A 13,338-nucleotide genomic window follows, 5' to 3' on the forward strand; every position below is an offset into this window, starting at 1 on the left:
TCAGACAGCATGACAGAGCTGTAGCTTAGTTTTTACTCTAGGTACTATAAGAGGTACTAAAACCAGAGGTGCAATTCTCGCTATTTTCTAGTGTGCTATTTAATAGGAGAGCTTTTCATAGCTGATGAATTATCTTTACTCCAGCTGAAAGCATAATAAGCCAGACTAGTGAAGAAAGCTGTAGTTTCAGTGCAGAAAAAAGAGCATACAATTTTCAGTTGGCCTGGCTGGCCTCTACAATAGATACAGTGAAGAGAATTAAGGAAAAAACCCCACAGTATTCTGGTGAAGCAAAACATTTTTTAGATGCAAGGGCAAATGCCAGATGACACAGAGGAACAGAGTCCTCCTGTAGCAAATGGACCTGGGCTCATACTATCCAAGGGCACCCCATGTTAGCAATGTACTACGTGAAGGTTAATACCGCTCCGTCACTGAAGGGACATTCACAATGGCTTGAGAACCCTGGGGTTTAGCATTTGCATCTGCTGAAAGAGAAGGGGGATGCCACCCTTCAGTTAAGACTTCCAGATTTCCCCTGTGGAAGTCTCAATATTCTACTGAGGCAGAGGAAGGTTTTCAAAGATACGAAGGAAACATTGCAGCAGTCTCTACCCTCTTGGAAATAAGCACCTTAAGCAAACAAGTAAACAATCCCCCAGCTCCCAGAGAAGGAATGCAATTTATAAATTAACAAACTGTGAGGAAACAAAACCAGCTCCATGTGGGGAAGTGCTCAGCTGGAGATACGGGGAACAGGGAAGAGATGAGGCAGCCACAGTGGACTTGGTTAGTGTAGACTTGCTGAGTACAAGAGACCAAAATGACATGGTAATGACCTAAAGGCCATAAAGTAAATGAGGCTCTTTCCTTTAAGCTCACTGAGTTTTAGCCCTGACCCCAAGGACTGACAAACAGACCAACAGGGGGGTTGTTTCTGTTTCACAGCTCTGCTGAAGAGAAGCAGTCTTCACTAACTGCCAGCCAAAGCAGGCGAACAAGGGAACAAACCCAGATTTTGTTTGTCTTTGCCACTTTGGATCAGACTCTCTGGTGGGAAGCTACCATTTGGAAAGGTGTTTTAGCACTGGAAAACACAGAAACGGTTGTACATGGGTGAGCAAGCACATATATGAACCTGTCTGCCCATCAGCTCATATCTTACCATTGCTCCCCTCCAAAAAATCTATGGTTGTTCACAGACAACATTATGTAGCTGCTTGACAGGGTTTTTCAACTTCTGATGCCCTGTTCACATACCTATATTGCTGCCAACCTTCACCTTTGGCTATTTCTCCCTTTTTACCAGCTATAGCTTTGCCTAACACGCAAGAGTGGCCAGCTTCTGCAGGCCTGGACTGAACAGGATCTTCAGCCAGGTACTTGCGCATTTATATGAGGCTGCCTTTTCATACAAACACAAACAATCCTGGGAAATCTGGACACGGTCCATAACCACTAGGCAGCTGGACAAAAAGGTTTTTTCCACTTCTGTAGTACTGCCAGCCTTGAACACTTCTCACTGTATCATCCATCTTTATTGAGAGCTGTTAATTATAGCTACAAAGTCTGTTACCATACAGGCAGTTTCTTTTTTTAAAGCAGCTTTAAAGGTAGCTGTTCAAGATATTTTGACACAGATCTGGGCTGAAAAAAAATGCAGAATTCCTTATCACTCCCTCCCGAATTTTGCTGTTGTTTTTGTTGCTGTTGTAAACAACATGGGAGAACCAGCCTAGGATAGTCCCTGTTTAATGAGTTTGTGCACTGGCTGTCAAGGTACTTATGATGACCAAGGTAAAACACTTTCCGCAAAAAGACCAGCTGTGAACTCTATTTTCTTCCATATTATGACGGTTGGAAAACCAGCATATCCACGTTCACCTCAGCTTTCTGCTTCTTTCCCCACACACTAAACACAGTAACACGCTCTCTTCCCAGTCCCTTTTTCCCTCTGCCAGCCATAAAATGCAGTTACTTTTCTGTTTGTGCATGCAGGTCATGCCTGGAGACAGGGAAGAAGGGAGGAGGGGACCCCAGAGGTTCCTTCAACCTGTCTTGCTTTGGTTCCACAGCCTCAGTCAGTGCAGAGGGATAAGCATGGGTAGAATCAGTATAGGTGGATTTGCTCCAGAGGCCTCCTGGGAAAAGCTGCCCTAGCAGCGTGGAAGCTTGGCAGCTACAAAGCAGAGGAAGAGCCAGTTAATGAAGCACAGTTTAACTACTGACCAGAGATCGTGCTGCAAGATGCGACATTTTTTCCAAGCAAAAGCCATTACGTGAACACATTGTTTCATAGCACATGCCCTGTCTGCAGGTAACAAGAACAATTATTTCTCCTTCTAGTCCTTGCCTCAAGCACTGTTACCTCACAGGAGGCATATAATGTGATTATTTTAGAGCATCTGTTCAAGCTACAGCAGAGAAGACAAAAGTAATGGAACAACAAGACAAAATTACAGGACACCACTTAATTCAATTATCCTTGGAATGATTTTGTAAACCAAACTCAAGATTAAAGAACATGTGTTTCTCCTGATCAGGCAGTAGCCAATTTTTATTCTCGATTAGAACTCCACAAAGGTCCAAAAGCCCAGAAGAGGTGATCCTCAACAGATGAAGGAACTTCAGATTAAGGGAAAGCTTTTCACAGGGCATCACGATCTGAAACACAAACGCAATCTCCAAGTATAACCTGGGAGGCTAAATTAGAAAGGGCTGGTTTCCTAAAGAAAGACCCATGACCATTTTCTCACAGAAGCTAAGACGCAAGCTCTCAAAGGCAGTGTTAGCTACCTGAATAAAAGGAACTACCAAATTAGTCAAACAGAATTTTGAAGAAACTCTCTTAAAGGTGCTTGCAGGAGATGTAAAAGCTGGGGTAGGTTTAGAAAGGGAGGTAAGCATATAAATGCCACCTTATGTTCCCGAGACCACCATGCAGGCTTCACACTGAGAGCTACCTCCAGAGAAGTTAGGACTTGGGCATTAATTTTGGGGCGTTCTGCCAGCCACTCCCATCATGAGTCCAGTGTGGGTACCAAGCTCCCATACCACGCTTTTGAGGAACAGAAAAACTACCACCTTGAACATGGGTCCAGGAGCAGTTTTTTAAGCTTTTCAATGGAAAACATGAAGAGGGGTGCCACCTCAAGTCTAGTGAGGCACCTAAATCTGGGATGGAGGAGGGCTCCCACTAATAGCTAGTTTGGCCAACAGACTTTCGCTTTGTCCTCAGCCTTTCCTGCTGTTTACCTTATGTGCCTCATGTTTGTGTCTCCTCTGTAGGTGTTTGCTCTCCCCATGCATTTTGGGAGGAAACCATGCACTTGGCTCCAAGCTGGCAGTGCTGGAAAATGCAGTGTGGCATTGAGGAGCTAGCTCTGGCAAATTTCCTTGCTAATCTAATGCCTGGTACTGTCTTCAGTGCGTAGAGAAGACTTAAGTGAACAGGAGGCTACTCTAGAAAAATGCTGGTGCTGGAGGACTACCTATTTTCTCAAGAACAGGCAGCCTGCAGAGCATAGTTTTGACAGCTGGCTGAGAAATTTTTGTTTCAGGAGCCACAAAGAGCAAGAAACATCTTTAATCACCTAAGAAAACAAGTCTCCCCAAGGAAGCAGCTGAAATGAAGACTTACACGATCATCTAGCAATAATGCAGCATAGCTGTATTATGTCAAGGCAGCAGCAAGGAGCCACCTCCAGAACTCCCGTGGGGTGATGCACCCCTATCCCACGTCCCACGGGGACACATTTTCCTTTTCAAAAGGAACAAGACAGCAGCTACTACAGATTTCATCAGGAAGAGGTAATTACTTAGCTTTGAAAAACAGAATTTAACAACAGCATCACTGAGCTCTGTGGCTTGGGCTTCAGCTGAGTTAAGCCCAAAGGAATGGTCCATGACTGAACTCGATGCTGTATGCACAGCAGGTTGAACATCAGACAGATACGCACCAGCACTGCCCCTACCACAAACACCACGCTGTTCCAGTAGAAGGCTTCATTCATTAATACTGCTACTTGCTAATAGTACAATTTGGCCTTGTCTTCAGCTAGAACCCCTGGAACAAAAGCGCAGATTCAGTGAAAACAGTCTGAGAAGTGATACAGTGGCCCATCAATAATACATCACCACCAACAGTTCAGACATCTGCAGGACAGATATAGATGACCACGAGTATGACAAACCTCTTGCACAATATCCACATCTTCTTTTAATTAATCACTTCAATAGGAAGCACAAAGGTAAGACCTGGCAGACCGCTGTAGAGATCAAACTGATTTAATTTGGAGTTACTTCTGGCTTGTACCCGTCTAACTCGCCTAAGAATCAGATGCTATACCTTTTAATTTCAAGGGTTCTTTCTGTCATTTGGTGGTTGGTTTTTTTTCCCAACAAGCTAATGGGAACTTGAATTGTAAAAGTGATTTTATTTTGAGGAACACAACGTAAATAGGTATTATTTTAAGGCTAATGTACTGAATTAGACAAATAGAGTTTATAAACTGAAGTTTTTTGAAAGAAAACATGCTTCATTGGGTGACATTTGCTAAAAACACTTGCATTCATCATGTCTTGATGCCTTCATAGCTTATTTATGACTCTGTTAATGCTGTCTGCTCTGGTGGCGAAGCTCCCACCTAAGTAGTAATATAAATCAGTAGGATGCCAAAAGTCAACCACACTGCAACATTTTAAAGCTGCTGGGAAAGAGAGACTCATGAATACAAAATGCTGAAAATCAATAGTAAAAAAGCAGCCAGTCACACCAAATCAGGCTCTGACCTTTTTACCCCTTAAGAGTTTTGTTGTGGCTAGGCAGTTGGTTACCAGTGCTGCACGGCCGGGTTCTCTGCCTGCTGCAGAAGAGGGCAGGGCCCATGGTGGAGCCAGTTGCATTTTCATATGAGTCAGGATCAAACTAATGGACCCAGCTCCTGGAACTACTGGGGATGCCGGGCTAGTGCCTCATCTCCTCCATGCTAGCAGAAATACATGTGAAACACATTTAGAAACCGGCCCGCATTCTCCTGGACGTCATGTGAAGCTACGGCACTGATAATTTCTGCCCGCTGAAGAGCTAAGTCTCGATTCTGAGCCTATATGCATACAAATTAGAAGTGACTCTTGTAAAGCTAATATGTTGGTGAATCAGAGTAAGTGAGATTTACTACATTAGTCCTCTACCATTGTTGGCCCCAGTATTTTGGTTCGGTTTCAAAGAAATAACTATACTTCGGTGTTACCTGCAACTTTTTTCTTTCTTTTCAAAGAAAAATCTTCAAATTCTGAAAGATTGCTGGCAGCTAATTTGGGGGCAGTATAGAGACAAATCTCTGATTCAATGAAAAAGAACGTGTTAAAACATGTTCAAATGTGGTTGCAGATCAGTGCAGGTACGTGCAATGACTCTTTCATTCAACCAACACATCAGGTGCGTTCAAGGTTGTAGAAGAGATTTAGTTTTAGCTTCTGGTGTTTTCTTTAGCCCTAATGCTTTATGAATAAAAATCAAGATCTAAATGATAAGCAAGTAAATAAATAATCACGCAAACCATTCTGGAAAGTCCTGCCCTTTCCTTCTCAAAAAATCATTAGATAAGACCGTACCATCAAAATGAACAAACTTTCTGAGGTATTCTCCCCCTAAAATGTGAACACAACTCTCTGTTATCCCCCCAGTTGACACACACAGAATGAATCTTTACAAAAGGTGTGTTTTGTCCTGCCTAGGGATACATGAAGCTAAGCAATATCTTACAGAGATTTTAATTTAATCTTTCATGTAGCCAGGGAGCTTTAAGCTCTAGTGCTTTTAATTTATGTTACCTCATAAATTAATAATGTAGGTATGACGGAGGGTAGCTCATCAGATTAAATGTGTCGTTTTATAAAGCAGTTTGGAAGCAAAAAGTATGAAGCCAAAATGAAGTACTCTTAAATGATCCATTAGGCGCATAAATCATTACATGTGTTATTTCTGGACTGGACAATGGTTGAAATGAATGATAATTTAGTTACTGTAATTTTATTTTAAGCTAGTGAGCACTTGCACAAGAACTAAGAGAGAGGCGCTGACCCTGGCATGCTCTTCTGTGGTCTGCCAGAGCTCTCTGCAGCACTCCCCACAGACACAGTCCTGTGCCAAGAGCGCGTGGCAAACGTGGGACAAGTTCTCCCTGAGCAGTCTGCACCTGGGCACAACTCTGGCATTTGATGGAGCTGCACAGGGAGCGAGCCTAGAGCAGTTTGGAGGTGAATGTATGAATTTTGGTTTGCTTTGAAGAGTGACACTCTCCCCATGCTGTGGACACAACTGATTGATACTGCAGCTTAAATAGAAAGTTCCTTACCACGCAATACGGGTCAATCAGAAATCCTTAATACTTTACATTATGGCCTAATACTCAAAATCTTATAAGGATACTGAATAAACCTGCTCTTAAATTTAATGTGCTACTATAAAATTTTGGTGGCAAATTTATTACAATTATATTAAAAAAATAAATATGTGCAGATTTAAACTGATTTGGGTCCATGACAGGTATGTTCCTCCGTGAGACCACAAAACACACAAATTCATACATTTACAGCATAGTATATGTACATAGTGGTACAATACAATAGGAATTTAAACCCATAATAAACCATATAATCTGCATAAGGAAGGACTATACATCTATTCACTGTCACTACATTTCATGATCCCTCTGTTGCGTATTTTTTCTAATGGCTGCTGTTCTTTACATGCTCTTTAACCGTATAGCGAGGTATCCCGAAGCACGCCTGCTGGCTCAGGCTCCGCAAAGCCACCCACCGAGGAAGGGGCGGTGGAAGGCGCTGCCTGTGCTGCGGGGAGGGGAGGCTGAGCTGCCCAGCCCTGCTGAGGAGCCCGCGGCTGCCCAGGTCTCCTTGGGGAGCTTTGCTGCCAAAGAACATGAGGTGCCTGTGCATTTTAGCAAACTGTGTAGGCAAGATCTGAGAATGCCTTCCTTTACTACCTCACTGCTAAGGTGACTTAGATGTCATATTTCCACCTTCTCCCACTACCACCTTTTCATTTATCTCGTTGCAAATTCCTGCCAGGGAGCTCAGGTAATATATAAAATATAGATGAAGGTGAAGGATAAAAGAAGCAGAAAGTGATTATGCAAGCTTCTTGTTAGTTCCAGGTCAGAATTGTCTTATTTTAACTATCCAGAAGTCCATGAAATGCCTCCCTAACATGTCCAACTATGCCTGGAGTGCAAGCTTTCCTGAAGATGTTAATGACTCATATAGAGCTGCAAAGTCTCTGTATATGTCTTTCTCTCTATATATGCATATGTATATATAATATGCAAAAGGAGGCAATAATTAAGAGGGGATGCTGGAAGACAATGTTTGGGTTTTCTGACGTACATGCATGTGCATCTCAGCCGTAATGGAGCAAACAGATGAACAGCAATTCTTTTCACAGTAATTCTTAGTGCAGCACCACCGAAAGGTCTCAGTTTAGATAGTGGACATGCTAAAGCAGACACTATGTAAACACATGGTAAGGGACAGTCCTCCCTCCTCCCTAAAGGACTGTCTCATCCAAATGAATGGAGAGTACGAGGAAATCAGAGGTCTGCAGTGACTAGCTCAAAACCACAGAACAAATCTGGAGCAAAGCTAGGAACCAAAGCCGTATCTCCAAACGCCCAAGTCTACCCTGACACCAAGAAAAAAATTCTGTAGATTAACTCTATTCAATCTGCTGGTCAGACACACAAATGCACGTTCTTTACTAAGCCTGCTGCAAGCTTACCTGTAATGATGTCCCCCTGCACCCCAAACAGGCTGCAGGGCTTGCAGCTGCTCTTCAACTCAGCCATCATTTAATTAAATGGAAGACATAAAACTACCAACCGTATCCATTAACTGCAGCAACAAAGAGTATAATGCTCTGGTTTTAACCCCAGGGATCTGGCGAACCACAACCGCTCACCCCAGAATTCAGCAGTATTTAATACATTATCTGAGAGCAGCTGGAAAGAAAAATACTTAAAAACCAAAGAAATGAAATGGTAGTTGTTTTGGGCTAGCATTTTGAAAAGGTAGTTGTTTGGGGCTAGCATTTGTTATTGTTTTTAAACTGGTGCTTTCTCTAACCCCCATACTTCTCTCATCTCTGAAGCAACCATGTTTGCTGTGGAGTAAACAACAAATACAAACTGAAGACTGAAGTGCAGGAAACATGGCATCTCAGGAAAATGCCTTTAAAACTTCTGGATACTGCTCTAGGATCTGCAGCGAACAGTGAAATTCCTTTATCTGCAGCCCCCAAATGATTTAGAAGATGAAGAAACTGTAATGATGGCTAAGGAGCAAAATTTCAGCATTTAGAATCTTAGCCCTAGTCATCTGAGGTACAGCATTTCCCGAGTACCCTGGTTTCTTAGATTTTTCCTGTAGTAAGTTTCCACCTCGCTGCTGCACAGCTGGAAGCTGAGAAATGTGTCCTTCTTACTGTTTACTTTCTGAGCTACTTCATTAAAAGGTTGTGAGCCCCACTGTGTAACAGAAGGGGAAAATGTTGTTCACATCCTTCCACGTATCGGGGAAGGTCTCTGACATGGGACATCTTGACGGCTGAGTCATCCCATCTGTCCCAGACACCTCTCAGGCCAAAACGAGCTCCGCTGAAGGAGTGCTCACCAAGAGGCAGTCCTTCAAGCAGCCAGAGCATCCTCAGCCCTTCACAGAGGACAGGCACACCGGGCTGCCCATGAGTACTTCAGGCTTTGTGGGTTTTGCTTGCTGTAAAGACAAGGTGTGCTGAAGACAAAGTGCTGCCTTTGGTTACGACTGCGCTTCCTCAAGAAAATAAACACAACAGCTTGGGTTTAACTGGGATCAGAGCTTGGCCTTTGAAGTCAGGGACATAATGCCAGGAAAATACTGCAACGCTTTGTACTTGGCTATTCAAGGCACCGTACTAGTCTCGAGTTTGGAAAAGAAAAGCTTACTTAGCTTACTCAGAGATTGCCACGAAAGTCAGCTGTGGGTAGAGGAAGAAGATATTAATTAAAAAATGAGGTTCACAGAGGTTTGAACAGAAAACTCTTGAGAAGTAATTGCAGAAAATGCAGACTTTCATTATGTGACTTGTAGTATTGGGAATAAACCTGGATTTCTTACTGTTGGAGTGAAATCGTATTGAGAATAACATAGCACCTAGCACAGGACACACAACAAATTCAGAACATCCTTTAACAAACCTGGAGAGGAAAGCAAATGCAAGTTTGATTTAACTGACTGATTTGAATAAAATGTCCGCTGGACATAGAGCAGCATGCAAGAGCCACAGGAGGGAAAAAAAAAATAAAAGCTTCCATACCTGTATCTTTGCTTTGGAGACTGCTTTTCAGCTGACTTAAAAACATGTCCAAGATAATACAAAGGAAAGAATAAAAAGTTCCAGTTTGTTGCAAACCACGTTAGAGTGAAGGGTGCATCGAACTTCTTAAAGGTCAGTTTTGCTAGCTGGGTTGAACCCGACCAAGAGGAGCAGACACCCAGGACCACGGCCACACCCCAGAAAATCTTCTTCAGTTGCGTCACGGAGCATTTCCAGCAACAGCGGTTCACCCTTCCACCGCCTTCCGCCCCGGCTTGCATCTGTGCTTCGGCTGGGGCTGGAGACTCCCGGGAGCGCTCATCCCCTGGGGAGAAGAAAACACAAGGCTTGCTAAGGAAATCCAGCCTGCATTTTAGTTTTCAAATCCTAGGCCCTTCTGAAGTCACGTGGAGCTTCACCAGCAAAAGAACCCACCAGATCTCGCCACAAAATGTCCTTCGTTTTTAGATCATTGCAAAGCCTCTGGTTCAACTGAGGCATAATTACAATGCAAATAATAATTATCACCTCTAGATTTAGAAGGCACTGGATAAAATGGAAATGAAAATTACATGTTGCTCTGATGTACATAGAAAGGCTTAACACACCACTTAAACTGATGCTGTTAAGACGTGTAAATGAATGAAAAATACGGCATTGAGTTTAATAAGGCAGCAAAGGGGATTACAACACTCGGAATTGTTATTGTCTTGGAAAATGTGGAATTGGGCAGCTTATGGAATATGGTGTTTCTTAAAAGGAGAGGGGGGACAATGTATTTAATCTTGCAGTTAAGCACAATCACTGCAATGTAAATAGCACAATTAATACTGAACTTGGATCACCAGGCATTGCAGTGATCCCTAAAAAACCAGCTCTCCTGAGGCTGTAGCCAGATGGCAAAAATCAGACCAACCCACACACTGCCCTGAAGAGCATCTCACATTAGGCAACACTAACTTTTTTTAGCTCAAGGCCTGCACCAAATGAGACTGGACTGGAACTCTGCCCTGGTATCACTGAGCCTAGCATGCTACTAGAAATTTCTCTCCTAAAAAACCTTGCCCCTTACATCCTTAAACATGAATTGTTATAGCCCTGCTGTCATACCACTATCGGCAGATGTTGTATCCGGCTTGTGAATGAATGAGCCCAGTGAGGTTAGGTGGTTCAGTTCCCGCGGAGACCAAAACGTGCTGGCAGACCTCAGCAGCAGGCCACCGCCTTTAGGGCTTTCACCTGCCTTTCTTAAATTCACGCCATTTAACATCTGCTAAAGCCATCGGTCACCCGCATGCACACTCGCAGTGATTTCTCTTAAAGGCTGACTTCAGTTTAGTCGGTCCATTCACTGGAAGGAGGATGTAATAGTAATTCATGTTGACAGCCAAGAACCTACAACTTCAAAAGTGTCCAGAGGTCACTGCATGCATTGAAAGGTGAAAAGAGAAATGTAAGTACAGCCAGGACAATGAGATGGTACTCTTGCCAAACATTTATATATGTTCAAGGCAGACTAAAAGAGATCCACACCCAAAAAAATCCTTCCTTATTCTGGTGAGAATCAGTATTTAGAATGGAAAATCTCTTAAAAGCCCTTATTTCACATTAACCTAAATTTGTATTTACATGAGCTAATACATTATTAAAGAAAAGGTTTATTCCAATGGAGAGAACTACTTAATAATTTCTTCACGGATAAGACATGCATGATCTGAGCTAAAAGTACCACTAGTTTGCCTAGTAAAGCTGTATTTTGTAATGGGAAAAACTGTGGTTTGATATCTTGAAGTCTAAAAAGAATGTACAGCAGTAAAGGTATAAACACCTAGTCTTTCTGAGTGGCATTAAGAGAGATGGGGATTTTCCTGATCTCTCCACTTATTTCAGTTTTCTATAGAAGATTGTGTGGGCAGCTTTCCACATAACAGGAGATGCACCAGCAGGCCAATGAATTACCCAAAGTTAATGTGGCTTTGTATTAAATACGTAATGGAAAGGTTACAAGCTACCTGCTAAATGTTTGAAGAAGCTAGAATTGAAAAAAAGGCTGCCTGTAAAACCTTAGCTCATTCAAAATCATTTCAATACATTTTCTTTTTAATACATTGCTTGTAACTAATGCTTCTTGCCTCACTCGCTGCACAGACCAGTCAGGGTTCAGTTTACCAAACAACGGTACATTCATTTCTTTTAACTTCACCACGCAATGGACAGCTGCCAGCGCTCTCTTTGCTGTCCACCACACAAGTCTCACAATGATTACTGAGTTTTTCCTTTCCTCTCAAGCTTTTCTACTGGGTGTTGTCACTGTAACACCAAAAACTTCACACCTCCTCACCACCTCCAGCATCCTTCCCGTGGACCACTGGGAGAGCTGGGCACAGAAAAAATGAATCCAGGCAGCCAGGGTGCCGAGCGAGAGCTTAGGAGGGGTTTGTGCCACTGTGTCAAGGCAGGGAAGAGCCTTCCTCCACTCACAGTTTACATTTTTGAAACTACTTGCAGAGGTAGGCAAAAATGTTCCTCCTTCTAGAAGACAGCCAGCAGGATACCTGCCGTCCCTGTCTTCTCTGCAGTTACACCCCAAAGAAACAGGAAACTGGAATTTAAACCCTTCCTGCTGAAGATATTTAACATTAGGGAACATGCCTTAAACCACTAGGGTACATGGCATCTCAAGATGAGTAGGTACTCTGAATCGCAACATTGAAGCTGTGTTATTTTTTCTAAAATAAGAACTGATCACTGAGACAGCAGGATACCATGTCTGGCCCTTCTGGCCCAGTAGTCTTGGCCATCACTGAGAAGGGGGAAGATCACAACTATACCATCTGAGGCACCAGACAACATAAATTAAAGCAGTATTTGGTGGACACCCCACAACAGACGCTGGTGAGGATCTTCTCCCCACCAAGGGCTGAAGCCACCCATCCTGCTCCCCATTGCACTGTGCACATATGCATGAGTCAGCAGCTCATTTGGACAGCTTGCATGAATATCATTGCCTTTTAACTCTATTCCATAGCAATTACTCTGTATGGAATAAAGCTAAACTTTACTGAAGTTTTCTCTGCTCCACAGACAAAATGACTTGTCCAGGTACATTTAATTTTGCATTAAATACACGAACAGAAACATTCACTTTCCACAAAAGACAATACTGCATGTATCACTTCTAAAGTGACCTTGCAGCTCAAGGGTTACATTTCTAGGGGTGCGCACTCTTTTGATGCATTTACATGCTGGATGGAGTAAAAATTTATCCTAGGCATGATTGGTTTCAAGATGATGGGCCCCATATTTTGGGGTAAAAATCACTGACCCGGTGATGAGCAGTTACAGGCTGAAACTTCTTTCAACTATCCGTCAGTGAAATTGCATCGTGCCCTCATGATTTCCTGTGCTGCCGGAGGGCTAGATGCCAAATGGGCAGAGCCTTTTACTGCACTGTCCTGGAGGATACCTAGGATGTAATCTGTCCCAAGCAGTCTTTGGAAATGGTGGATACCACAGATGATAAGACACCCATGTGGTCCCATCCTCCCATTTACCACGTCGGAGACTTGCCTGCCAGCTGGCATACATAACACCCAGAGCTGTACCTTTCCCTGCCCAGTCCTTGTGTCCCAATGGGGACAGTTTTTGTCACCCAAGTTGCAGGTGCACAGATGGGGTGACATCAAAACCACACATGGATAAGAAGCTCCTCACTGTCTTGCTAACATTGCTCAAGGGCCAGCTGGCAACAGAATGCACATGAATTTAAAGATGGCAAAATGGCTTTTCAGAATGGATGAGGCAGGACACTAAAGAATTTTATTTCTGGACATCCTGCTCCAGACTTCTAATGGGTTTCTTCCTTTACCCCTTGCAGCAGACTGCTCTGTATGCTACTGTATCCCCCAAAAGAGTAAATCAAGATGCTGAGATAGAGGAAAAATGCCTATCTGGCTTTTACTAAATTT

The 13,338-nt window shown here is 43.1% G+C and overlaps 1 protein-coding gene across 2 annotated transcripts in view; it reads right to left on the minus strand.

The window, feature by feature from the left end:
- Nucleotides 1-13,338, minus strand: part of SLC35F3 (solute carrier family 35 member F3) — a 187,847-nt gene that overhangs the window by 42,693 nt on the left and 131,816 nt on the right. For both annotated transcript variants that reach the window (XM_049830557.1, XM_049830558.1), the window contains one exon: nucleotides 9,371-9,695. In XM_049830557.1, the coding sequence (XP_049686514.1) occupies nucleotides 9,371-9,695 (325 nt within the window). The remainder of the gene's footprint in view (nucleotides 1-9,370; nucleotides 9,696-13,338) is intronic.

This window comes from Accipiter gentilis, chromosome 28 (assembly GCF_929443795.1).
Source record: "Accipiter gentilis chromosome 28, bAccGen1.1, whole genome shotgun sequence".
Lineage (NCBI taxonomy): Eukaryota > Metazoa > Chordata > Aves > Accipitriformes > Accipitridae > Astur > Astur gentilis.